This window comes from Carassius auratus, chromosome 40 (assembly GCF_003368295.1).
Source record: "Carassius auratus strain Wakin chromosome 40, ASM336829v1, whole genome shotgun sequence".
Classification (NCBI taxonomy): Eukaryota; Metazoa; Chordata; class Actinopteri; order Cypriniformes; family Cyprinidae; genus Carassius; species Carassius auratus.
The window spans coordinates 10,639,611-10,666,615 of record NC_039282.1 but is presented as its reverse complement, the minus strand read 5'-3'; the positions used below and the strand labels follow the sequence as shown (position 1 = coordinate 10,666,615).

The 27,005-nt window shown below is 37.4% G+C and overlaps 2 protein-coding genes across 3 annotated transcripts in view; both read right to left on the bottom strand.

The window, feature by feature from the left end:
• LOC113058566 (arsenite methyltransferase-like) overlaps positions 1–6,369 on the bottom strand; it is a 41,075-nt gene extending 34,706 nt beyond the window's left edge. Inside the window, exons 1-10 of the mRNA XM_026226572.1 lie at positions 6,103–6,369; positions 4,954–5,084; positions 4,743–4,893; positions 4,334–4,470; positions 4,168–4,237; positions 3,965–4,046; positions 3,064–3,195; positions 2,729–2,871; positions 2,523–2,645; positions 2,359–2,437 (exon numbers count right to left, since the gene is read on the bottom strand). Coding sequence (XP_026082357.1) covers positions 2,360–2,437; positions 2,523–2,645; positions 2,729–2,871; positions 3,064–3,195; positions 3,965–4,046; positions 4,168–4,237; positions 4,334–4,470; positions 4,743–4,893; positions 4,954–5,084; positions 6,103–6,132 — 1,077 coding nt within the window. The 5' untranslated portion in view covers positions 6,133–6,369 and the 3' untranslated portion in view covers position 2,359. The remainder of the gene's footprint in view (positions 1–2,358; positions 2,438–2,522; positions 2,646–2,728; positions 2,872–3,063; positions 3,196–3,964; positions 4,047–4,167; positions 4,238–4,333; positions 4,471–4,742; positions 4,894–4,953; positions 5,085–6,102) is intronic.
• Positions 6,370–9,951: 3,582 nt separating this feature from the next.
• LOC113058565 (nuclear receptor-interacting protein 1) overlaps positions 9,952–27,005 on the bottom strand; it is a 40,460-nt gene continuing 23,406 nt past the window's right edge. For both annotated transcript variants that reach the window (XM_026226571.1, XM_026226570.1), the window contains one exon: positions 9,952–15,162. In XM_026226571.1, the coding sequence (XP_026082356.1) occupies positions 11,579–14,815 (3,237 nt within the window). In that variant the 5' untranslated portion in view covers positions 14,816–15,162 and the 3' untranslated portion in view covers positions 9,952–11,578. The remainder of the gene's footprint in view (positions 15,163–27,005) is intronic.

Sequence of the window (27,005 nt, the reverse complement as noted above, 5' to 3'; positions counted from 1 at the left end):
TAAACATAAAAAACTTTACCAACACCAAACTTTTGAACAGTAGTGTATCTAGGATTAGTATAGCGAGAACTATCATCCACAAACCTCATATTTTGAAATCACAGGTTCTTTCATCTGTAAAGGAAGTTGGTCATGTAAGATTCACTTCTGAAAACATAACTGGCACAGTTCCTATTTATCAATTCTCTAGTACAATACGCCGGCTTACGTCATTGAAATCTAATACATGAACAAGCTCAGAGGATGAACATCATACTGGAATCAGTGTGTGGTCTTACACTGAAGCTTACTCTCCCATTCACAGTGTCTCTTGACAGTAGAGGCTTTTTAGCCCTGGATATCGTCAAGCATTAAGTGGCTGAGAGTAATGGGATACATTCTGGGCACACAGTAGAAGTCCAGCACTTTAGCAGAGGTGAAATCAGGACAATGAGAGCCGTTCCTCAGTGCTGTGTTTACATTTACACCACACCTGCTTCCTCCGCACAACTCAGAATATCACAGCACTCCCTCTCAGAGCCCCGAGGAGAAGTCCAAGAGTTCGTTTCTTTGATGGGATAGTCCAATATAAGCATTTTCTAGAGATACATGCCTGAGAATCCAAGTGAAATAAACCTTTGCACACTCAGTTTGTCATGTGCCAATGTTTAATATAACGCAGCTCAGTTTATAAGGCACGGATCAGATCTATCTAAAGGAAGACCGTTTTTCTTTATTCTTGTATAAATATTCTTGTATATTCTTGTTATTAGCAAACTTCAAGTAAATTGCGATTCAGAAACACTGATTGCTTGGGATAAATTGTTGTGCAGGTAATTTGCGAGTTCATATTATTAGACTGCTTTATGTCGTTATCATTGTCTAAACATATTAGTTCTGCACTGCAGGCTGCAAAACCATAAAAATGCAATAACATCGCGAGCACAGGCAACAGAGCTAATGTGGGAACACTTTGAGGATTTGGCGCCACCTACAGTCCAATGACAGATTCAAATCAGGACCTTTTCATTGTTAAACCAAATGACACCAAAAATATAAACCAAGAAATGAACCAGAAAATTGAGACAAAGAACAAGAATACTAAAATTACACATACTTAAGTTCCATCTTACTCATGTATTTAAAGCTGGTTAAATGCAGCCTGTAATACAGAGTATGAGGAAAAGTATGATGAAATTCCTATTACTGGCAAAGCCTTTCTCAAGAGACTTCAGGGAAAGTGACTGATCTGTCTACATCCTGCTATTAAAAATATCACATGATTCTTAGGAATAAGAAAAATCAAAAAGAGAAGTTAATTCTATCCCTTCTGGTCTACTAACACGGTCCAGAATTTGAGGGGAGAAAAAAAAAATACAAATGATAAAATGTATTCTTGTGTTGGATTGTCTATCCAACGAAATAATTAATTTTGCATTTGCTATTTTTTTTTTTTTCTAAAATGTGATTTCCACCACATTTCAAATGATGTATTTTTAATAAATTTATGGTGGAAATGACATTTTAAACATCTTTAAAGGACAATTTATATATATATATATATATATATATATATATATATATATATATATATATATGATAATGTTAACTTCAAAGGTAGTATTTTATTTAAACTAAATACACAGAATTTAATATTTTCACACTTTTTTTGACAAAATTACAGCTTGAAATGATACACAATAAAAATATTCTCTTACATAGATTTTGTTCTACATATCATGTCTCAAACAGTATGTCATCTTAAGAATGTACCGAGGAAATGACAGCACAACAGTGATAACTTTTATATATCCATATGTGTGGAATACTTAAATGAACTGAGATAAGCAGCCATCTAGAAAACTGCAAAAATCATTTGAGCAGCAGAGATTAATTTAACAGAGTAACAAGAGATCATGCATATCAATATCAATATCAGCACTGCCTTATTTCATACAGAATCAGAAACATGGAGTTGGTTTACTAATCTTATAAGGGAAAAACAAGTACAGGCCTGTAAATATTGCTTTAGAAATATTTAACAAATACTGCACAAAAAAAAGAAGAAGAAAAGATGTTGGAATTATGTTGGAATACAAAAAAAGTGTCAAAATATAAGTAGACAGACTTTTTTTATCAAAAGTGGATAACTTTGTATTCTGTAATTAATATCGTAATTATTACCACTGTTTTATTGTTTAGTAATTTTGTTTTACCAAAAGTCATTTACAAATTAAAAAAAGCAAATAGCTTCTGCAAGTCTAAAGAAAACATACACAATGATCACTTGAGCACTAGACACCCAATTCTGTCACTTCCCATAACATTTTCTCAAGATGATCTAGACATCACATGATCCACCAGACCCTCCACATTTACCTTAGTGTCCTGTCTTTGAGCACTGTTTGACTGAGGACCCCAGTTTATCCGCCAGATGGAACGGGCTAAAGTGGCAATACTGGAAAAATTAAAAATGAGTGAAGTACACCTTATATATACCAAAAGATAGTGAATAAGATATGCATCCAGTACATCACATTTACCTGCGGAGAACTGCTCTGGTCTGTATCTGGAGTGTCTAACATTGTAATATTGAAGTCATTAGAGAAACGGGTGTTCTGGAGGATGGCGGCCATCTCTGCACCCACCTCCACTGGGACACTTGTCTGGAATAGAATAAACAGAGCTGACCACCGAATAAGTCATATGAACATTTTTTAAACGAATTACTAAATAAAAATACGTTTACCTTAAAGGAATGAGAGGCATCAAACTCAAAACATTCAGCACAGTCAGGCACGGTGCCTTTATATGTGACCAGCGCTCTGGTCTTGATGGAGTTCTGCGGCAGTTTAAAGATCCGGTAAGTTCCAGATGCATATTTAACATCACCTATAGTGGCATATTGTAGATCAAATCACCACTAGATAAACTTGAATGCATCTGCCAGCCTCCAAATCACAGAAAAGCATAAACGCACAAGAAAACAAACGTGGTTCAGCTATAATGCTGTTACCATATACAGATCTGAGTGCTATTTTTTATGTATTTTTTTAATAACAAAAGAAATAACAAATAAGTTACCAGTCTTTCTTTGAATTTCTGGGTTGTGAACAACAATGTGACTGCCTGCAACCAGGTGTGGAGTGCTGAAGCCAATGTCATTCATCAGAGAGATGAGATCCCGCCAGTAGAGGGCACCAGCCATTCCCTCACCTGATAGGAACAAGCACTCATTTAAATCCACCAAATCAAATTCACTATTGCATGGATGAGAAACAATTTATATGTTATTGATGGGTGCAATTCAATTTCAATGACAACATTTTTGTTTGGAAACAATAGCTTCTGTGTGATGGTGAAATTCATTTTAATTACAGAATTTCAGTATGGTATCCTCACCATACCATATCCAACGGCAGCTATTTATACACTCATCCAACTTGCACAGTATTTACACATTGCCCTTTTCTATACTTCACTACTGTACATTCCACTGTTTGTGCATTTGTAATTATATGTTCCATCATATCTATTAACACTTTATTAGTTTTCTGCTATGGAATTCAGAATGGAAAGCATAGTAAGAATTTAAGTTATTATAAAATATTTTAAATAAATGTTAACTGAAATAAAATATTTAAAATATGTATTTTATTTCAGCTAGTTGCAAAAGAAGGAATAATTCTCGTTTTTATTAAAAACTATAAAAACAAATTATATAATGCAATTTGAAAACATTAAAAAAATGTATGCAAAATAAGACAAACTTACTAAGATACTAAAAATTAGCATTAAAATGGAAGATATAAAAATAAAGACAACTGTTTTATGTTTTATTATTAATTCAGAGCATTAATTCTGAGAATGGGTCACCATACTGTATGTCACGACACTTTATAAAGAAAAGAGGCATGGTCAACAGTACTAAAACGTATTAAATGAAAAAAAAAAACATCAGAAAAGAAAAAGAAAACAAGTTTACCCCACAGAACTGGATCCTCCTTGAAAGAGTCTGGAACTAGTTTGCTTGCATACATGTCACTATAGTACAACTCTCCCCCCTCCTATGAGATCATTCACATATGAAACAGTGTTTGCAAAGTGCACAACTCTGTAAAGGTTTTTCATGCATGAACACAACAATGAGGGGAAATGATCAGTAGGTATGTGATGGAAATATCTCACCTTCAGAACTTTGTAAGCTTCACTTATCACGGTCCTCTTATCTGGGCACAGACATATCACACAATTTGACCTAGAAAAATAATTGGCCTTTTTACAACTTTTGCCAAGCCAGATTAAAGGTTATATTTTATAGAAAACATCATAAATGATCTAAGAATGTGCATACACAACTACATCCACAGAGCTGTTCTGCATCCCTGCATCACTGAGCTTCTCCATGTATCCTTTCACAAACTCGGTGTTTGGTTTTGAGTATCCAAATTTCTCCTGATGGTACTGGACATATTTTTGCGAGGCAACTATCTAATTTTGGAGCAAACACAAAGGTTAAATTTTGCACTTACTTTCATATATATAATGTATTAAATGAAAAAAGGCGGTTTTATATATATATATATATATATATATATATATATATATATATATATATATATACATATATATATTACACTTTTTAGTTATTCTACTTATACAGTGGTAAACAATTCTTTACTTGATTATTTAAGAACATTTAACATTTATCAGGTCTTTTGTTGCTTAACTTTCACAAAATATGTTCAAATCAATCTTTGTACCATCTCGTCAGTCATATCCAGCCCAATGACTCGACCTCTCTCCCCCACCAGTTTGCTGAGGACGTAGCAGTCTCTGCCCGATCCACTGCCCAGATCAAGAACTGTACATCCTTCCAGCTTCTCTGGAATCACCAGCCCACAGCCGAAATACCTGCAGGTTATATCATTTCATTCACTGCTTACACAAACACACATCTCAATAAAGTTTTACCTCTTGCAAACCTCTGGGTGGACTTGTTTCAGGGCTTCACATGCACTCTTGAGCAGAGGTCTGGAGGGCATGACACATGCAGCATTGGTCTGCAAGTCATCCGAAGTCTCCAGCCGTGAGCCATAATAATTCTGTAATAGAGAGTGAGCTTTGCATGTTTTGGTGGTCTAAAGAAATGCTAAAGCTCATGTTTATAGAAAGCTTATAAGTAAATGTGACCAAAGTAGAACAATCCAATGAAGGGTCATTACTGCACACTAAGGGGTTACGTTTTTGGCAGATGAAACATTTAAATACATGCAAATGTTTAGTAATAACATGAAATAATGAATAATATTTATAAATATGCAATGATATGTCTTATTCCTCTAATCCGAGGGGAAAACTACAGAGTCCAATACTTCTCAACTGGTCATCAAGAATGAAATAACATAAATAAACTAAACAAGTCAGGGTCAATCCATCTCAAGTGGTCCAATGGAGGTAGCTTGCTCTCCTTTAATTTTCCTCACTGCTTAATTTTAATATTATTAGTATTAGTAGTATTAGTATTATAACTGACATAAAAAATATAATGGTGGTTTGCCATACAAGTAGTACATACACTGATGTAATTTTATTAGTAACGTTACAAAAAAGAAATTTCAAAATGGTCAAACAACTTTATACTGCATATGAGAATTAAACAGATATTTGTTTTTGACATTCATTATTTAATATTATTAATACTTTGATATCTTTGATATAAATGAATCCTTAATTACGAATATGATTCATATTGCAAAAAGGTTTGTTAAAATAAATAAATAAATATCACATGCAACAAATATGTAATGAGGAACATTAGAAATCATTCAGAAAGATAAAGTGCATCAAACATTTCTGGTCTTAAGTCTATCATGGAAAAACGTTCACATGAAATCAAAACAATCAGAAATATTAAGTTATGGTGTACAACTATACATAAATAATACAACAACAACAACAACAACTCTTATCGGATTCCTCAAATCCTAAAGTACATTTTAATCACGGGTGCAAACAAAGCGATTAACGAAAATGGAAAAATAGTTTGTCGTCGTCGTTGGTCGCGTCGCGTCGCGTTCAGTGAACTTATTTATGGTGTTAAAGCGTGCCAAGACCGCTTACCTTCACGTTTTCATGAACAGCAGAAGACATGTTTTGTTTGTACTTTACGCCGAACAGGCAGACTCCGGAGAAAAGTGGTAAGTTAGCTTAGTTCATGAATATCAACCGAGCGGAATGTAGCTGTAGGTTTGTGCTGTTGAGGAAATAACCTAAAATCGAAAGTATTATATTGTGCGGAGTAAGGCAGGCTACAGTTTTATTTGTATCTAACTTCAGGGGGTAAAGTCCATAACTGTTTCTGCAGAAACGAACGATCAACATATATCATTGCTGACCACTGGAGGGCGCAACGCGTCCATTTTCATTGCACACCTTTCTGAAATGACCATCACAGGTCTTTTGCCTTTAACATAACTTAATAAATAAGTAAAGTATACTGACCAATGGGACAGACATCTTCCCACCTTGCAAGAGAAGATGTATGTCCGACATTCTATGTATATTGGCTGATTCCTTTAATTATCTTCCAGACCAATAGTGGAATAATTTATCTTTAGAGTAAGACTGGGAATTTTAACCCTCAATGATGATTTGTAAAATGTAATGTCCTTAAAAATATCTAGATATGTGCGTATCTAGAGTAAAGTATGGATGGGGGTGGTAGCAGCTATGTCTTGGCACAGTTAAGAGACAGTAGTGTGAAGAAGAGGACTGACATGCTGTGATGAATACAGACATTGTTGCTCTCCTGTGTGTGCGCATGGAACTGGAAAACTCTTCTCAATGTCCTGCTTGACATTAAGCAGAATCAGTCAGCTGTGACCTTGCTCTGACCTCAGAGTCCTGGGTCTTTTACCAAACAACAGCCTGTACTTTGATTAAAGGGTGGTCCAAGTATGTCTGATCTCACCCTCTTGTAAGCAAATATCTGTAGGACGAGTCTAAAAAGCCTTTGTTGTCAAAGACAAGACATTTTCTGTCGCAGAGATGTGTCTCCAATTCATTTCAATGTTTGCATAGTATTTCGGCCTTAAAAAAAGCAATAAAATAAATGGCGCAGTCTATAAGTGACGCATACAGAATACATAAATAAGGTACAGAACATAGAAAGGAACAGAAAAACCTTTAGACCTTTAGATAGATAGATAAATAAATAAAAATAATGCACATAAATTAATTTATAAAAAAAAAAAACACTTATTCTTTTTATGCTCATAAATAATCATTAAGAATGATTAATCGTTTTTAAAAACATTTATTAAAAATCAGTTCAAATTTTTTCTCTTATTCACTTATGTTCTCAAACTATTGTTCTCTCTCATTATGCTAATATAAAGCACTATGGATTACCACTGTGTATGAAATGTTCTAAATAAATGAACTTGCCTACATATTCATAGATCCAGATTATTTCAAGCCTGTTAAATGAATTCTACACTATTATCATTCATTCATATGATCCATATGCATGGCTTCCAATTTGATTAGTAAGTTACATTGTACCGCAGACTGAGACATCAAAGCCAGTGTTCTCTGTGCGGCATTTCCACCCCCCTCTGTGTCCTCTGACAAACGAATAGTTGTCAAGCTCTAAAACTTGACCTCGGTCTTGGTCCCAGACTTATTTGTTTAATTTCTGTTCCTTTTTTTGTAGTCAAGACAAGCATGAGGTTATTGTCAGTTCAAGCCTGACAAACATCTATGCTGGGAAGGGTTCACTGCCAGACTAAAGGTTATGAGAAGTTGAAGGAAAGGGTAATCTTTGGAAGATCAAATAAAGTGGAAGTCAGAAGAGGGGAATTTGTACAGTGTCACGCAGTCGGCTTTCTCCTTGGCAAACAAAACCCCACTGTTCTCCTTTCTGTCATACGCACATGCACAAAGTCTCTGAGGTCTTTTTTAACCTCTGCTGCCCTTTTGAACCTGTCAGACCATTTAGTTAAAGCAAGCTATTACAACACAGGTTAGTTATTTCCCTTTCACCACAAGAACAATGTATAACAGGATAGCATCAGATGCTTCTGTGTTGACGCACTAGGGACGTTCAGATGGATTATTCAATGTGTCCATGAAAAGAAGAGAAAAACCTTAAGACCTTTAGATCAGATAGATACATAGATTTATCACTGCACTCTCTGTCCCTGTAGTAATCTGGCATATGTAATGGGAATTAATACGGTATATTCATGTAATTTTCATAGGCATAACTGGGTCACATGAAATCTCTTTTATGACTTTTCTGTTTGATCATACTTGGAATATGCATGTTTTCCATCTCTCTCACACACACACACACACATTTCCTTGTTATGAATGATGAAATAGGCCACATGATAAAAGACAGTCATCAAGGACATGATTTATATTTCATTGCTAAATTCGTAGTAAAAAAACACGTGGGCGCCTCTAGGTGTGTACATGCATACCGTGAAGTCCCGTGCTTAAGGTTACAGTGCCTGTTAGAGTGGAGACTTCAACGATAGGAGTGCATGCATGGGCTGTAAGGGAGCCAAAAAGTCATATTTCATGTGAGGAGTACAAAGATCCATAAATCAGAGGTATGATTTAGATGATTAAAGCATACAGACAATTAGCTATCATCAGCCAAGCAGAGCATCCTTTTATGTATTGTTCCACATCAGCGTATTCATGCCAACTGTGCAGCTTTCATTGATCCATCAAAAATGCACACAAGCTCTTGTCCAATTAGGGAGAGGATCTGTAAAAGAAACTCAGCAGGAATGTGAAGAGTGTCCTCCACTTAATCAGTGGTGCCACTGCTTAACCGACCCTCCCGACAGCACTTTACAGTTGTTTGGAGGTTTATCATTCCTTCCTTTACAAGTTGTTTATTACAATTTTTAACATTCAAAGCACTTTAGAGGATGATGTGATCTGTTAGCATACCCTGAAACTCCCAAACATTTTTGATTCACACTCATGTACGACTCAAACCTGCTTTAGCTTTAAGTTAATCCCAGCAGCTCTCACTTCAGCCACCCCCACTTTAACACAGACACATAAAAGGAGATGTAGGTCTACATATGACCTAGTTTTGAAGGAAAACATAAAAGAAAGCTCATATTCAAAAACTGGCTTGCGTGCTTCTCCCAGGGTTGATTATTAAAACTCCCAATGATCTGCTGTCTGTCACCAAAATGTGTCTTCATGTCAGTTTTGAGCTTTTAAAAACTTTAGTATTTAGATGCGAGTGAGCAAAAGGTGAGGGAATTGCATTTCTCTCCTCCGTTTCGTGATAAAAGCAACCATGTGGGCCAGAGGCAGGTTGTTCTTTGTTGCAGCGTGTCCCTTTCTTCCAGAATACCTTTTTACAGGCCACTGATCTGTCTTGATGTTGGCCCCAGTGATGCACGAGGTCATCTCTGTCCTATCACTTCCTCTTACATCTATGTCACCACCACCAACAGGAATTAAGGTCACGACTCAGGGCACAGCAGATAAAATTTAGGTCAACGGCAAAGTTTAGTCAGCCAAAGACAAGGTTTTCATGTACAAAAACATATCTTAAAAGATTCCTTTTTGCATGTAAGATCAGTGTTTTTATGCAGACAGGAGTCAAGCTTGTCATACACTACAGGAATATAGTGGAATATAAGGAAGAAAAAAAAAACCATTGCAAGACATAAACGACAGGTTTTATTCTGATTGTGCATTTCAGAACTTTATTCAAAATATGTGCAAGTAAACACCCAAATGAAATGTATTTTTAGAAATAATGATACACAATTATACTCAAATGCATCGCAGTTAGCCTGCATCAAAACAATATTTCAAAACCAATAGAAGACTTTGAAATGTCAGTGTACTCCATCTTTTTACTGTACAATACGGAACATGATTGTTTAACCTGTTTGGTTTTCTCCTTGTAAAAAATTAAATTGAGTAAAAACTAAATAAATATCTCCATATGCACATTTGTTTCAAAAGTTGTAACATTTTGCCCAGCGGTCGATTTCTCATGACAAACATACAGATCACATTTTTATGTACTGGGCTCCATGACAAAATATAGATATATATACTTAAGACTTTGAATTTCCCCATGTTCAGTAATACATAGGAACCTCCTCATGCATCTACATGCAACAGGCAGCAGTGTACTCCTAAATATCTGACATAACACAAGATATTACAGAACAGATTATCATAGTTTAATCAGGAGACATGCAAAAGAAGGACAAAAATCATCCTATAGAGTACATATCCACATGGCATTTACTTTGAAGTCTCTTTAAGAAATTTCAAAACTAAAATGCTTTTCATTCCTACAAAATAGCTGTTTTTCATAAAGATTATGATATGTACATAAATATAGTTTATAACGAGTCTTTCAGATTGATGAAAAACAACATGTCAAACGTAAGACTGTAAAACATCACATAAACAAAGATATTTTTGTGGGAATGGCCTTATTACCACAAACACTCCTTTTATTTAGATCAACGTGTCCATTAACATGACAGACAGCTGAGACTGGGCTGATTTGTCTCAAGTCGATGCAACAATCTCTTGCATAATAGAACAAACATCTTATGGCATGCTGATACCAAGACCTGTTCATAAAATACACAAATACTAAACATATGAGCAAAAAGCAGACATTTGTAGTAACTCTTGTGATTTTCATTCATCTTCTACAGTATTGTAAAAATCCATTTCTGTCTTGACAGTTAAATGCTGAGAATGCAGAATAAAGAATATAACACATCACAACTTTGTTTTCAAAGGGAGAGAGAGAAATTAAATAGGGTACTGATAACATAAAAGTATACACACCTCACATACTATAAAGATATCATGTTGTAATACTGATGGATTCATATTCCATACCCAAACATGATAATGAATTTATAGCTTTAATGTTGTTGTTAGTTAATCTGAACAATACAGAACCAATAAGAGATGCCTATCTTTTAAAAAAGGCAACCAATTTAATTTATTTGAATGTATAAATATTGTGACATTTAATGCCTTTATGGCATAGACAAAGTAACAACACATCGTTATTTCCTCATTTCAGCATGGTAAATTGAAGAATATTCACCAACAACTGCTGAGGCACAATCTGTTTATACAGATTATCATGTGCATTGGTGCATCATAACTCACTGCCTGAGGCCAAAAGTCTACCCATGTGTGGAAAACAGAGTGGGAACTGATATTGTTACAAATACATAAGGGCAAATCTGTTACACACCTTCTGTAGAAAACTTTTATTTTCTCTGCAGCCCAGAACATATGAAAGAAATCAGCCAGAAAGTAATGCTTATAAATATTTAAATGAACTTTGGTTTCCTGGTCTTTTTGTGAACTAAATGACATGTAATTCAAGTGAAAAATGCAAAATGCCTCTATAGAAACAAAAGTAGATAAGGAGCAGAGAATAAAAAGAAGCAATTTTCTAGTTCAAGCACAGATGCTGGTTCACAGTCTCAGAACTTGTATTTCTTCAATGACCCGTTTAGCCATGGTGAGTCACAACTAAGTGTTCCATTGTAATTGTGTGAATTTTGTTTCAAAGTTCAAAGGCCTCAGTATCACCTGATGACTCATTTTTGACATTAGTCTGCATTTGTCCTGAGCCCACCTCCAGCCTCTCACCCTCTTTAACCAGTTGTGCATTGCTCCTCTGGAGCATATAGTACAAAATAGGGTTAGTCTTTGTAAACCGAGGTGAGTCTGGCCCATACATTTGTGTCTGATCGTTCGCACTAACCATCTTTGCAGGGGCCTTCAAATCTTTTGTGGTGCTGTAACTGATTTTTGACCTTGCAGGCTCCTGCTGTGTAACATGGGGAGTTTCTTGCCTGTGACTACTTGCTTTTTTAGAAGATGCATTGCTGGGACTCAGACTCTGGTGAAAGTTTTGAATTTCTCCATTACATGATTGCGTGATTGTGTTCCCATTTAGCACAGTATGTGATGGTAAACTGAATGTACCCCTTGGCTGAGACAATTCCTTCAAGCAGTTGTCTGAAAGAAGCAGCTGCTTTAGAACATTGAAACTTCGGTTTTCGTCAGACTCATATGGTGGAAACCTAGCTGGAGGACTGTCTGCCTCTGGGGGGCTAGATGAATCTCTGGCCACTCTTGTCTCTAGATCTCTGGAGGCAAAACAACCACTGTTGTCTTCTTTCGTGTTACCAGAAGGTACCAAATCCCCAATCTGCTGAGTCGACGAGTTATAATATTCTAGTTCTATTGAAAATTTCCGCTTCTTAGGGATTGTTGGTCCCTGGGTTTCAACTGATTCTTCTTTGACACAACTCTTGTTTAGGTTCTCTAATTTGTTTGGCTTAAGGTTGTTGTTGGGTCGTTTCTTTAGGAGATGACAGAGAAGACCATTTCTGATGGGAACCTCTGGGGACAATGGTTCTTGTTTGATGTTTTCATGAGAATCATAACTGGAGCATTTTCTAGGCTCCAATTCTGGATTCTGGCAATGCTTTGACATTTTGTTATAGTCATACGTATGACCCTCTTCAACAGGTTCAGTTTTAATTGTAATATCCAAAGCAGAACCATTTGTTTGGCCAGTTGCCTGATGTGTTGGTTTTTCCACAGAATTGTTCTTGCCATGTTCTCGTTTTCGTTTACTGCCTACCTTTTCTTTCTGAGGAGCATTTCCTAAAAGAAGTTGTAGAACTGTACGTCTTTCAAGCAGATTCTCTATCTCCGAGACATTCAGTGTTGCTTCAGGCACAGCTGATGTTTTTGCTTTGGCCTCTTCCCACAATGTGTTATTTCTCTGAATTGGTGCATTGAGTTTCCCAAGTAAAGTTGGAGGATGGTTAACATTTAGCTCTTGGGTAATGAGTTTGATGGGGGGTAAAGGTGCCTTTGCTGGAGGAGAGATGTCAGGGTTTTGTTTTCCACACTGAGCTAAATTCTGTAACAATTTACTAGCACTAAAGGCAGGTTCTTTTACTCCTACATCACTTGCAGGTTGTTTTATTTTACAGAGATCCAATGGGACAGATTGAGAATGGGGAGACCCATATGGTGTATATGGAGATGTACTGCTGTTGGAGTCTCTGCTTTGGGAGTAAGGTGGCAAGAGTTTGGGACTCCTACAAATCAATCCAGAATGTCCGCTAAGGTCACTTATGTCCCTACACCTAACTGTACTGAAAACACTCTGGCTACTTGTAGATGAACTTGTGACCTTAGGGATTACATCTTGCTGCAAATCTGGATTATCCAGACCTTTGTTTACTCTCTCGTTATTTTTGTGATCCAAGAGCAACTGCAAAAGAGTGACCTTGTGATTAGATTTCATCTCTGAACAGGTGTTTACCTCCCTGCGATCTGAGATAACTTTGACAGGTGGACTCTCATACTTCCACCTGTTTAACAAAGACTCTGGTACTCTGTCCCGTACAGGTGAGGATGAAGTAGATACTGGTGTTTGTACATTTGTTCTTGTCTTCAGAGAAAGGTCGATAGGAGAACAACCAGAGTAAGAGCTCTCAGCATCACTGCTGTCTTTTGTAAGACTGCTGTCGGGGTTTGAGTGCTCGCTGTCTGAAAAAAGCGGAGAGGCCAGAGTGCCAAAGGTACTGAAGTCATCTTTCAAGTGACCTTGTCCATTAATTCGCTGTGAGGTGTTGTGACTGTTTAGAAGCTGAAGTAGAAGACTACTGCAGTTCTGTGCTGGTCGTCCTTGTTTCTCGAAAGGTCGTCGCTCTCTAAAGCAATGTCCTGTCCGTATGGAACCTTCTGTCCTTTGCCCTGAAGTTAGGCTTGGACTCTGTCTACTGGAGCTTGTTGACATTTCTGAAAGTATTCCATTCTTTGTGTGTAAGAGGCTTAGTCCATGAGTCAGGCCAGATGTTGTAGGTTGTTTATCTTGTGTCTGCTGTGTGGCCATGGCTGATAATCTTTCACTGGCTGATCGTCCAGAGAGTTGGGCTTTCAGGGCATGTTCTCGAGAGTACTCTTGCAGGTGGGCCTCACTGGAGAGCAACAGAGCCAGTTGACTGCAAGCCACACTTGGTTTAGGAGATGGAGCAGGGCTTGATCTGATATTTACCAGGTTTGCCACAGCCTTTAGGCGCTCAGTACAAGACAGAGACTCAGGAGATGGGGAGGGAGTACTGCTCTGCAGTGCCTTGGGAGATTCTGAAAAACTTTCCTGGCTAGGCCGTTGACGTTGATAAGGCACACTGTTGCTGTGATTATGCATTTTGCTCTTGCTCACTAACCCTTTGAGGTGGCTCGAGGCAGGTCTGTGGCAAGGCACATCTGCCCTCTCCTCTTGTGCAGGCTTGCTTATCTGGCAGGGGGCATCCAGTGGCCTCAAACCTTGGATAATCTGCTGTGGCAGGGTCACATTTTGAAGTCGAGAACTGAAAGACTGCAGCAAACTAGCTAGAAGCGTACTCTCTCCTTTATCCTGGGAGGTACAGTTGTGGCCACTGTGGTGTTCTTCGCTTTGCCCGTTGATTGCAATGGAGGGTGCTGACCTCCGTTGAGTCTCACTCTCTGCCCAGGTCTCAGAATTGAGGAGACGAGCCTTTCTAAGATGTTGTGAGGCTCCACAGTGGGAATTTGTTCGATTCTGCTCATGTCGAGTGCCATGACTAGGCTGTGCATGCCCTGTCCCATCCTTATTCCTCTGCTCTTGGTTTCCACTTTGTGTTGCTGCCGCACCCTGTCCTCCTGCTACCTGATGCATTAGTAAGCCTTCCAGATATGTTAATACAGCAGAATCCTGGTGTGTTTCAGGGCCAGGCTCTTCCCCATGAGTCATGTTCAATATTATAATCTCTTGTATGGTTGGCCACCACAATAGAGGGGAAAAACTTTCTGTTATGTTCTGCTAATAAACCTTGCAGTTTTTAACTTCCAAACCTTATTTTAGGTAAAAGAAAAGTCTAATGTAGCTTCACAAGCCATTCTCTCATACAGGAGGCAAGAGCCAAGCATGAATTTTATTTAAAATCATGTATGCCATTGTTAAGATAAGTACAGGATCGTAATGCAGTCAGTCTTGTGGATTTCCATGGCACAGGATGTGTACTTCAAAACTCTAAGTTTGTGAGTGTATTCACTGCTTTCATCAAGTAATTCTGTCCACAAGGTCAGCGGATGATGGACCTGTACAAGATAGAGAAACAGGAATTATGAAAATCATTAGCATAGCATACATTATTGTATTCAACAAAGCAAATTCAGCATGCATTTTTTACATTTCATATGTTTATCAATTTTAGAGGAAAAACTGTAAACATGTAAACACACTGTAAACATGATCAAAAATGCATTTTTGAAGATTAAACAGCAGGTTATTTATGATGATAAATGAAAATGATGTGTAAGATAGCAAGGCCAAAAAGTCTTCTGCTACAACTGCCAGTTAAGAACTTAATTGTTTGTAAAACAAACAACCACACAAAACTTTAACAGGTACTTGGACATTTTTTTCCTATTATCTATAATGACTTTCAGGTTCAGAAATCAAAAGGGCTTAGAGCAAAAATGCCATAGAAAGTGACAAAAATGGCTCAGTTATTATGAAACAATATTTCTGTTTTATATTATCTTACATTTAATACATTTTATATAAAAAAACGAATGTGTTAAATATAAATTTAGATATTTATTCAGGGTGCAAAAACAATCTTTTTCGGACTTACAACAAACATTTACTCATTTACTATGTTTCTGGCTGGTTTGACAGACATGGGTATCTTTCGCTCACCCTTTCTGCAATCAGTGTCAGTGCCTGGAGAATGAACACCCACATGATGCAGCCTAGTCCTTCAGTTCTATGTTACCGTAGTTGCTCTGAGTACATTATCTCAAAATATAACAACTATGGATCACACAGTGCTATTGGCTCTGCAGAATGACACATTTATTATGTATATGCACAAGCCTGCAAACGCTATTCTCACCACACAACTCAAGCATCTTGGTACAGCTGTACCAATGTCTACACTTCATAGGAAAATGAAAACCTAAATAAGATGGAATTGTAAGTACTTAATCATGGAATACACACAAGGCTGACCTTGTCAGTGTTCTATGGTCAAAGTGAAAGTCAATGGCTATGGTTGATTTGTTCTGCTGATAATTGGCACCTCTGGTTGTTCTACATTGCTGGGGCTGACAGAGAGTGGACAGTATGGGATGACCTTATCAAGATATTGGTCACAGAAGTGTCAGAGTGAAAGGCCTGAGAAACTCATTGTATAACACTATACAATCTAAATTTTCTCTAAACACAAATCAATATATAAACAGACTTCTAAACAATGATGAAACTGTAAAAAAAATATTACTAAAATGTATATTGCCTAACCCTACTGAATGTATATTTCGACTCTGTATGGAAGTTGTAATGATATGAAAAAATTATATTTGTCAATAAAAGGAAGTTGAACAAGACTGTGAAAATTTAAGTTTTGTCTGAGCAAGCATTATATCTATTGTGTCAAAAAGTGGGAGAAGGAAATTGATTTGGGCAAAAAACAAGACTTCATCCTATCAATAGGCCACTGTAGCTTGTTGTCCTAAATGTCCTAATCCAATGAAAAGAGGAAACGCAATACTGACAACGCCTTACCCTGTTAAACAGATAAACAAGTACTTTAACACACTTATCTCATCTCTGAAGAGATATTCAGTATCCTAAGTTAGAAAAGAAAAAAAATCAGTTTTAATAATGTATTCAGTCAATATAAGAAACTGCCATTTTCTGAAAGTTATGAGCTAGCCTATATCTTTGACAAAACCCAGTTATATAGGAGTTCATTCACTCGGTTCTATTCAGGGTTTTGTTGCACAATATTACCACCATCAGTGCAGGGTGACAACATTCCAGAATGAGTTAGCTGAGAAATAAAAAATCCCTGTAAAATGACTGGCTTGATATAAATGGAGAGGATCAGATATCTGGACTGGATCCCTCATTTCTCAACTGCGAGGCTGGAAGATTAATTGACCCACCCAAAAAATACCAGATCATAAATTACCTCCACCGTCCAGAAACTGTAATCCATTTAGGCTATTTAAAATGCATGATGAGGCAAAAGGAGCAAAACCTGGTGCATGCCCTGTTTGAAGTCAAGGTCACTCACTCTGCCTGGGCCGTTTAAGTTGATGCAACAGCTGGCGTCCATACAAAGCATTATGTCCTAATAAAAAGAGACAAAGCTGCCCTTGCGATGTGCATTCATCCCCGCCATCAAGCTGATGTGTTCTGGAAACAAAAATGAATTTCGCCCATAGTTGTGCCACTTCGACAAAGTTGTTGTTATCCTTTTGTTGCACACGTAGGCATAAAAGCCAGTAGAACTACAACAACACATTCCTAAGATAGCGTTAGGTGACTCAGTCAATCAGGGCCATGCACCACTCAAACTAGGTCACTGTGACCTACTTCCAAACAAGCATTATGGGCATCACGCACTGACATTTCCCAGCTGGAGCACACCCCTTTAGTTAGGGCTTTGCAAAGTGCAATCTCTGACTCTTAGTAAAAGCCTAGTCTGACCTACATTATGATGACCCTAAGATGAGTTAACCTTTTACATGGACAAGCACAGGGTGATACCAGAGTGTTTTAGCCAAGCAGAAGGGATCCTTTCCCAAGTAGATGGCAGAAGTATAACGGGGCCCCCTGCATGTACCGTCACAAGACTCCAAACATAATTCCAGCATCCTGCCACAAGTAGTAGTCTTGACTTGGAGATTTATGATGGCAGCTTAATGTTAACAGGAATGCTCAGAGAAGACCAAGCTAGTTCATCTTCAGCTACAGAATAACATGAATCTTTGATGGTTCGCTTTCAGCCAAGAAACAAATAACGTACTGAAGTGATACTGAGCATCTTCAAGGAAAAAAATGTATTACTTCCTACAACCAGGAAATGGGAACGAACTAAATATTTTTACTTCTATTTGACTATGGTAAATGGCTAAATTTCAAGGGTAGGAAATGACTTGTGAAACGTGAGCATGGGAATCATTCCATGCCCAGTAAAAAACAGATAATGAAAATGCCAAATAAAAAAAAAACACTAAGTACTTGAGTGGAAGTTTTTGGCTTTTGTAACTAGGACGCAACCTTCAGAAAACAAGTGCTGTGACCTTTTTTTAGGCTCCACATGGGGGGGGGGGTTGTATTAGAAGACTTTTCGTGAGAAAGAGGCTGATAAAAATTAATAGTAATACAAGGAGAGCCCATGGCTCTTTAAAAGTCACCCTTCGCCCTTACTCAAGCGATCACGTATATCAGTATCATAGTTTATGCCAGTCATTATGTAAAAAGCTCGGACCAAGAATAGCAGATCGACTGCCAGCACTGCAAAGTGCAATCATACTTGCAAAACCAAACACAAGGAGTGCAGGACAAAATAAACACCCAGACTAATGGGCAATATACCACTGGTTAAATCTCCAACTGCTTGAGAGGGAACCAATGACCACTTTTATTATTTATAAAACAAATAAACATACACTGCACCATTGCCTTAAGGGTCAAGTGAAGGGTCAACATGTGCGTCATGATGAACCTCATGTCATTTGCTCAAGTCTTTAGAGAAAGCTAAGCAACGTCCTCATACAAAAAAGACAAGCTTTTAACTTTTTCCAGGATGTGAGATCATTACAAGTTATGCACAATGAGCCTAGACCAGTGGATCTCAGCCATTTGACTCCATGGACCCCTATTGTCCATGATAATATTCAAAGGCCCCATGACTTTTCCAGATGTTCCTGATTTACTGGATGAGGATTAAGAAAATATATAAATCAATCAATCAATAAATAAATATTTGGTACTGACAATTTCTGGTTAAAACAAGGTCTGTGGTTAACACAAACTGAAAATATTTTCCCGTTTTATTCTACAACATAAAAAGTGCCTATATGGGACTACAGAGGCTGTCAGGACCTACTCCACTTTAGCTGTTTTTGTAACTCATACAGAACCTATTATAATAACTCCAACATTCCAACTTGTAGATTTTACTTTAAATATTTAAAGAGTTTTCAGAGGCTTAATGGGAGTTATGTTGAAGTCATGCGACCGTGGTGTAGATTGCTTATAGCCTAACTTCAGTGTTTTACTTCTGCTGACTATATTCAGGCTTTAAAATCTATAACTTTATGGTCACTGGTGAAGATTATCTTGACAAAATTCTTTTGTGAGAATCTCAAACCTTTGTTGGTCACCAAACCTATTTTCTGCAGTTATTCTTAAATAAAATTACAACTGAGTTTTCTTCAAGGGTACCAGAGGAATCATGCTAACTTTCAGGTTGGCCTTAAAAAATAAGTCATCCCAGCAGCTCTCTGAAGCTACTGATTTCTTTATCTAAAACGTTTTCAATGAGGGAAAAAAATACTAAACGCACCAAAGTTAAATTTCAACAATCAAAACCCACCGAAACCTGACAAACCATTCAAACAAATCAGACAGTAATCCGACTCAGTCACAACTTCAGAAAGCTAAAATTCATAATGGTCCCAACGATGTTGAAGAGATTTTTCTGTCATGCCCACACTGATATACAATATAAGATCTTACCGTCTTACAAAGCTGTGACACTAAGAACAGGTACAGTGTAGTAATCAATTTGCTCTGCAGGCTGTAAGGCTCTGTCTGAATACTAATACACCTCAACAACATCCTGCCCCTTTCTTCTCTCTCCTTCTGTCTCTTTCTTCTTATTTCTTTGGGGTTGACACCCTTCAGTGCCCTAGCCCTGACCAGTGAAGGAGGGGGCAGTGGCTTGTCCTCAAGGCAGATAACCAAGGCCACTAATCAAGTGTGTGAGCACCCGGGTGGGGGATCAGACACTCGCTCTGAGCAACTCAACACTGAAAGCAGCTAAGTGTGAGCACAACAAGGTCACCATTAAACCTGTAGTAACCCCGTGGCTGGTCTCTCTCACTTTTTCTCACCCACACACTCTTATGTGTGCCGCAACCAGGCTTTCAGTGCTCAGTCACACAAAACAGACTCACACACAGGCATAGCCTTTCTTCATACACTCTCACGTACTTTCGCGTACACACAGAGAGCCACACGCCCACAGACGGCCCACTCTCTGCTGAATAGGGATAATTCATCATATTTTACAACTGATGGCTTTCTACCTCAGCTGAGTGATATTGCTTTCTGGCAGCGTGACAGGAACAAGGCTCCGCCAGCCTTTCTGACAACCTGTATTTTGTGTCTTAGAAGATGCTCTGCTCTGTCGCCGCACACTCGCTCTTATAATGCGAGAATGGTGTGTGTGTGTGTGTGTGTGGGTGAAGTGGAGCAGAGACTGGTCATGGCAGCATGACTACAACAGCCGGCTAAGAAAGCTAAGCCAAGCTGAAATGCTTCAGCAGACAAGACCTTTACGGCTTGAACTTGCCTTGCAGCGGTTAGTGATAGAATTTCTCCTTTTTTCCTCCTCTTTATTAACGTAGAAAGCCTAACCAATGTCTTTCCAATGTGTGCAGCAAATGATCTGGAGAGAAAAGGGCTCATTTGGATCATTAGTCTGCTGCACATATGCTGTGAAATTCTGAAGGTGCTGGCATTAAGAAAAATACACTCATTAGCCTAGCCCCTTTAAATACCAGCTGCTGTTTTGGTATTTATACACATTCGCAACTATTTTAACTTTTGGAAATAGACGTTATATTTTAAGAGTTTTGCTTGAGCCAAGTGCACAGAAAAATACAGCTGCATCAGCAATGTGTAGGCAATACAGAAAAAATAAGTCAATAAACAATAAAAATAAGATCTGATGACCAGAAGTGATAACCAAAATTTTTTTATGTTATGGCCGGAAAGATTATGATATATTTTATAAGTCTATTTCTATAATGTTCTGCCTGGTTTTGTATGGTATTGTTTGATCCGTTTCAAATATTAGCCAAAGAAAAAATGCCAATATTGGAGGATATGGACACTGATATATTGTGTACCCATAATCTAGTGTTACTGTTAACTAAAATTCTATACTAAGTAATATTCAAAATAACTTTGGTCCATTTAAATAAACCTGAAATAAAATAGAATAAAACAGTTCTCGGTTCAGTGTACTGGTGATCCCAAAACAGATGGAACCAGTTCTTGACTCGAGAATGGGCGTTTACGCTCGTTATCTGCTCTGTGTTCATCTTCAGTTGTCACGTCGCAGCAGTTCAATCAGTGTACTGTTCGAGTAAATGAATTACTCCGGGATATTGGTTTATTATGACTCAGAGGGAATCTCAGTCACATTAAAAAAGTTAACAGCTTAAGTCTTTTGTGGATTAATGCTTATTGGAGACGCGAACAGTTTCAAACGATTCAGTTCGATTTGGTGAACTGGTTCAACCGCTTCAGTAAGAAGAACCGGTTAAAAATCGAATGATTCGTTCGCGAATCGGACATCACTCAAACGGACAGATCTGGTTCCAAAAAGCCATACTTTATAAAACGTTCATGCTACAAATGGTTTACTCGTAGTAACATTAAAGTAGGATTGTCACCTTTAATTTTTAAATGGTAAATAAACACTGATTGTATGTTACATGTGTAACTGAAACAAATCAGATTTAACCATTTACAGCATTAGAATGTGCAAATATTAGAAATATTAAAATTATTTAATATATCAGTCTGCTGTATATAATTAATTTACCAAACCCAGAAAACCGTTATGAGCATAATGAGCATCATTAGAATTCCAGCAAAAGAACAATCACATGTAAATGAGATAAAAATAAATAGGACTGCCTCTCCTTCTGATGTTTTTGATCGCTTTGAGATCTGGGGATTACAGCAAAAGCTACCGTGCACGTGTGCATCCGTGCAAGTATTTTTAAGGATGCAGTGCCACCAGTCTACCCTTGACACATTGACATCAAGCTACTGTCATGTGACACTCTGTCATTGGCCACCTGGCAGATCCTCCACCTTCTCACGACCTCATCCTCTAGTGACCTGAGGCTCTGGGCCCGGGCCCGGCCCGTCAGGCCCCTCCCTCTGCTCCTCCTGCTGCTGGAAGGTCAAACGGGTCATTGTGTCCTCATCTGTAATCCGCTGCCATTCGTCAGCAGTCGAGGCCGGAGGAGGCAGCCTCACTACGAGGGGAGAATGCCCAATTAGGCAGCTGTCACACAAAGCAGAGGCTGCAAAAAGAGAGTGAGAGAGAGAAGGGGGAGAAAGTGGGGGGTGGGGGGGTCATCCCCTCCTGTTTGTGGAGAGGACAAGCAGCTGCGGGTGCCAATTACAGTGATATGTTAACCATTTCCACCCTAGAGCAGAGGGAGAGGGGAACGAGGCTCTCTAACCCTTGCTTTGTCTCCCGGTGGAATTCCTCTCATGGGGTCTATGTTTACAACCGCCGTCGCATTCGGCTGAGGAACTTGACTCGAATTATAGCACCTCAACTGTTAATAGTGCTGATCTGGAAACGTATCCCTGTATATCTTTTGTCTGTCTGATACAGCAATGCATTTTGCAGTAGTTCAAAGAGGTGCTGTTATGCATAAACAATGCAGACAAATCTGTCAATCAAAGAGTCATGCCCATTCAAACTCATGCTATATATATATATATATATATATATATATATATATATATATATATATATATATAAACCTTGCTTAAAACTAGTATTTCATATTTTTCCACAAAACGAGTTTTCCCCATGTTTATTCATACAGTGAAAATTGAGAGGTTTAAATTTTAGATGCCATTTTAAACATGTTCTGTCAAATTAAGGTTGTAGGTAAAAATTCTACATTTCATAACACAGTCACAAACATGATAATAAAAAAATAATAGTCCACAAAATTGATTCAAATTTTTTGTTCAGCTTTTTTTAAATATATTTTAATGTGTTTTTTGAAAGACGTCCCTTATGCTCATCAAGGCTGCATTTTTGCAGTAAAAACTTTAATATTGTGAAATATTGTTGCAATTTAAAATAACCTTTCTGTTTTAATATATATTATAAAATCCTGTGATGCAAAGCAGAATTTTCAGCATCATTACTCCACTCTTCAGAGTCACATGACCTTCAAGAAATCATTCTTATATGAAGATTTGCTGCTCAAGAAACATTATTATGAATGTTAAAAACAGTACTGCTTGATATTTTTGTGGAAACTGATGTTTTCAGGTTTATTTGATAAAGCTCAAAAAAAGGCATTTATTTTTAATATTTTCTAAAATTATAAAATGCATTTTCTTTTGCTTGATAAATGTAAGTTGTTCCTAGACAAAGGTAATAATTTCTTAATAAAAATCTTACTGTCCTCAAACTTTTTAAATGGTAGTGTAAATAAAGTATTAATGTTTTGTCAACATGTTGTATTATCTACTGCCCTCTCAGTTAATTGCTTCTATTCTGCACCAGGTGAAAACAACCTTGTACATAAACTTGTTAGCTAACTTTTTGATTAATGAAATTACTGAAAAGACCCCAACCTTTTATTGTGAATTCCCATGAGGGGTCAGCCCTTAATTAGTGGGGTTAAATCTCAGACAGGTTATGCGGCCCAAAAAGAGATAACATAACTTAAAAGCAAAAAGATATAGCACAGCTGGAAGCATGGCCTTTATAAAGTTGAAGAGACCAAAGGGGACCATTTTCTTATCCTGCAACTCGCTCAAAGACCTCAGGTTCCTCTTTTCTCTACGGTCACAATCTCCTCCTGTTTCACATGCCCTAGAAAGTGCAGGCAAGAACAGTTACCGCACGCTACAAGTTTAATCAGAGATGAATGAGGCGCTGGAAGGGAGAAGGAGCTGACTCGAGGCTGAATAATCACACTTTTTCTTAATTAAATGATTGAAGAAAAGCCAGCACATTAAAAGGAAGACAGTGCCTGGGTCCCCAGCCTTTTCCCTAGATGAGAGAGAAGTTATTAACACAGTAAAGTCTCTGCAGTCATCAGAGCCAAATGTATGAGTCCAGAGGAAGGGGAAGAGAGTTTTCAAGGATGTGACCAGAAAGAGACAACTGTTAACTTAAGACAAGGCGACTCCTTATGATACCAAAACTGCAGCTTTATTGCAAATCTTCAAAATGACTTAATTATGTATGCAACCAACACAGTGAAACAATGCAGTGCCAATGCTGCAGTATTTCTGGTCTAAGCAGTTCATTTAAAACCTTATGACCATATGTTTAAAAACTTGTCAACAAATCATGTTACATATCACTAAATAGAAACCTGATACAGGCATTTCCACCAACATAAAAACACCAATCCCTGTCTGCGATTTCATGGGATTTTGATCAGATTTCTAAATATCCAGGGGTTTATCATATATAGGTCTTGTTGTATAGGAAATGGACTGGCACTGCAGTAAAACTGCATGAAGATATGTTGACAAGTTACATAAGCAGGTTTATTTCCTTTCTGTGTCATGTAAGTGCCATGAATAATACACTACCAACCATCTGCTAGCTTTCTTCAAGACATTCTTCATGCAATTATATCAAACACTAATACATTTGAGTAAACCGCCATAATATTACTGCACGGAAAATACAAATATGTAGTATGTTAAACTTTTTATAAAGTAATTTATTGCTGTGGTGGCAAAAATGAATATTCATTACTTCAGTGTCAGAAATGATGATCCTTTAGAAATCATACTAATATGCTGATTTGCTGCTTTAGAAAACTTTTTTTATTATTATCAATGTTGAAAACAAATATTTTTGTATTTGTATGCAAAATGTTTTATTGTGGACTCTTTGATGAATAGAAAGCTCAAAAGAACAGCATTTATTTGAAATAGAACATATAGCTTTTTTAACTTTAGATCTTCTACTTAATTTAATAACTGAAAAAAGCATTAATTTCTTACAAAAAAACACTGTTGACATATCTTTATGCAGTTTTACTGCAGTGCCAACCTGTAGTCCTCACATAATTCCCTAAACAACAAGACCTATATTGTATTGTAACATTAGTTATGTTTCATGATAATATTTATAATGTAAACACATTTGTTTTTATTAGTATTTGTTGTGTCATTTTATGTCAACATATTTAAAATGCTCAATGGTTTTGTGCCAAATAAATGTACAAATAATAATAAAAATAATAACATCATCCAACATTTCAGGTAAAAAAAAAAATACATTAAATTCAGTTTAGCTACTTCTTACTAGCCTGTAATATAGATAAATAATAATAAATAAAAAAGACATAAACCTTGACTATACCAACACTAGTAATACCTTCGCATTCTTTAAAGTGCTTTGGAGTACTATAGAAAAACAATGGTATATGAATATGATAATAGTTCTGTACCCTTGTATATAATATATACCAAAGTACCACAGTACCATCATAAAGCCTCAGGAAGCAGCGGTACTATTTCTGATCATCATGGTAACCCAGCATCTAAAATGTGCAGTGGCTACCCACAGAGCAGCTAACGGTAGGCCTCCACCACACATGGGCTTTTTATGTACCTCCAACTGTCCCTCCTGGGTTCCAGGCCTGCGCTCTGTACTACGGCCCACTCCCAAAAGAGCTGACAGTACACTTTCCGTCAGGTTGACTCAAATAATAATAAGCACTTCTGAAGGACTTGAAAAAGACAAAAGTAATGAACACCAATCGCTGTCCTGACACAGATGGATGGACATGGCGAAGCCTTTCAGTCCTACAGTCGCTAATTAGCAGAAATTAAGCCGAATTAAAAACGTAATGATAACAGTGGAAGACGCAAAGCTAAACGAGTCAGCAAACCTTTGACAGGCCTGTCTCTTTAAAAGCAGCATTTACACAGTTGTTCTCTCTCCCTCTATCCTCTTGTCCTATTTTCTGTTTTGTTATTTATTAATGAGCGTCAAACAGTAGCAGAAACACTTTCAAATGATAACATGGCCTTTGGTCATGCTTGCCACCTATTCATCTTTTGCTGGTAGTTTTAACAATGGCACCATAAATGGGACACATCCTTCTTGAGAGGAGTTTTAAAGTGCTAAAGCGTGCTTTCCTTTAGCATGCTAATGATCAGGGGTGTAGGAATGATCTGAAAAGAGGTGGGATTTTAATATAAACACTGGGCTTTCTTTATGAATATTAATTAGGTGACAAAGATCGCTAAGTTAACACATTTTCTGAAAGGCAATTATGTTGGTGCTAGCCATGATATGATTACCATTTACCATTTGCTCATTCGCTTAATCCACTGCCGGCTCCGCTTGGTACCAGAAGCTTCCATTTGTTTTTAAAGGGGGGGTACAATGGTGTTTCGTGTATTCAGAGTTGTTCACAGTGTTAAAGAGATGGATTCTCATGCTAAACATGGCCAAAGTTTAAAAAAATAATTTAGAAGAATGACTTCCGGGTTGCTACAAGTTTCGGCTGTTTTTTTTTTCGATCGAGGATCTAATGACGTAGACGAGAACAGAAGTCCTTATATGAGTATTTCTCCCGGAATATATATGTTAATGGGAACCACACGAAACATCAGTATTATACCTCCTCTCACGGCCAGCCTCCAGGAGCTCAACTTTTCCAGAAAGAATCAGCAAAGCTGTATTTTTCGTTTATAAATATGATAAAACTAAAGACTTTTTGGATATATGAAGGATTCAGTACTACTCTATAGTTACTCAAGATTAAAATGAGAGTCTTCAGTGCCATGTTACCAGGGCTGCAACAACTAATCGATAAAATTGATAATGAAAATCATCGACAACGATTTTCATTATCGCTTAGTAAGGTCTGCCTACAGTGCACGTCCCACTTCAACCTGTCACATCAAATTACAGCAGTGAATAACGCATTTATATGGACAAAAAAAAAAAAATGTGTAAGAAACAGCTTTTTTAGCTTTCTGTATTGGTTAGTCCTCCAATATGCGCAAGTTCTTTAGTTGCAGTAGTTGGCTATTTCTAATGCTATAATATAGTTATTGCTGTTATCTATGCAAGACAGAACAAAATAGTCAAGTGCTTTGTTTTTTTTAA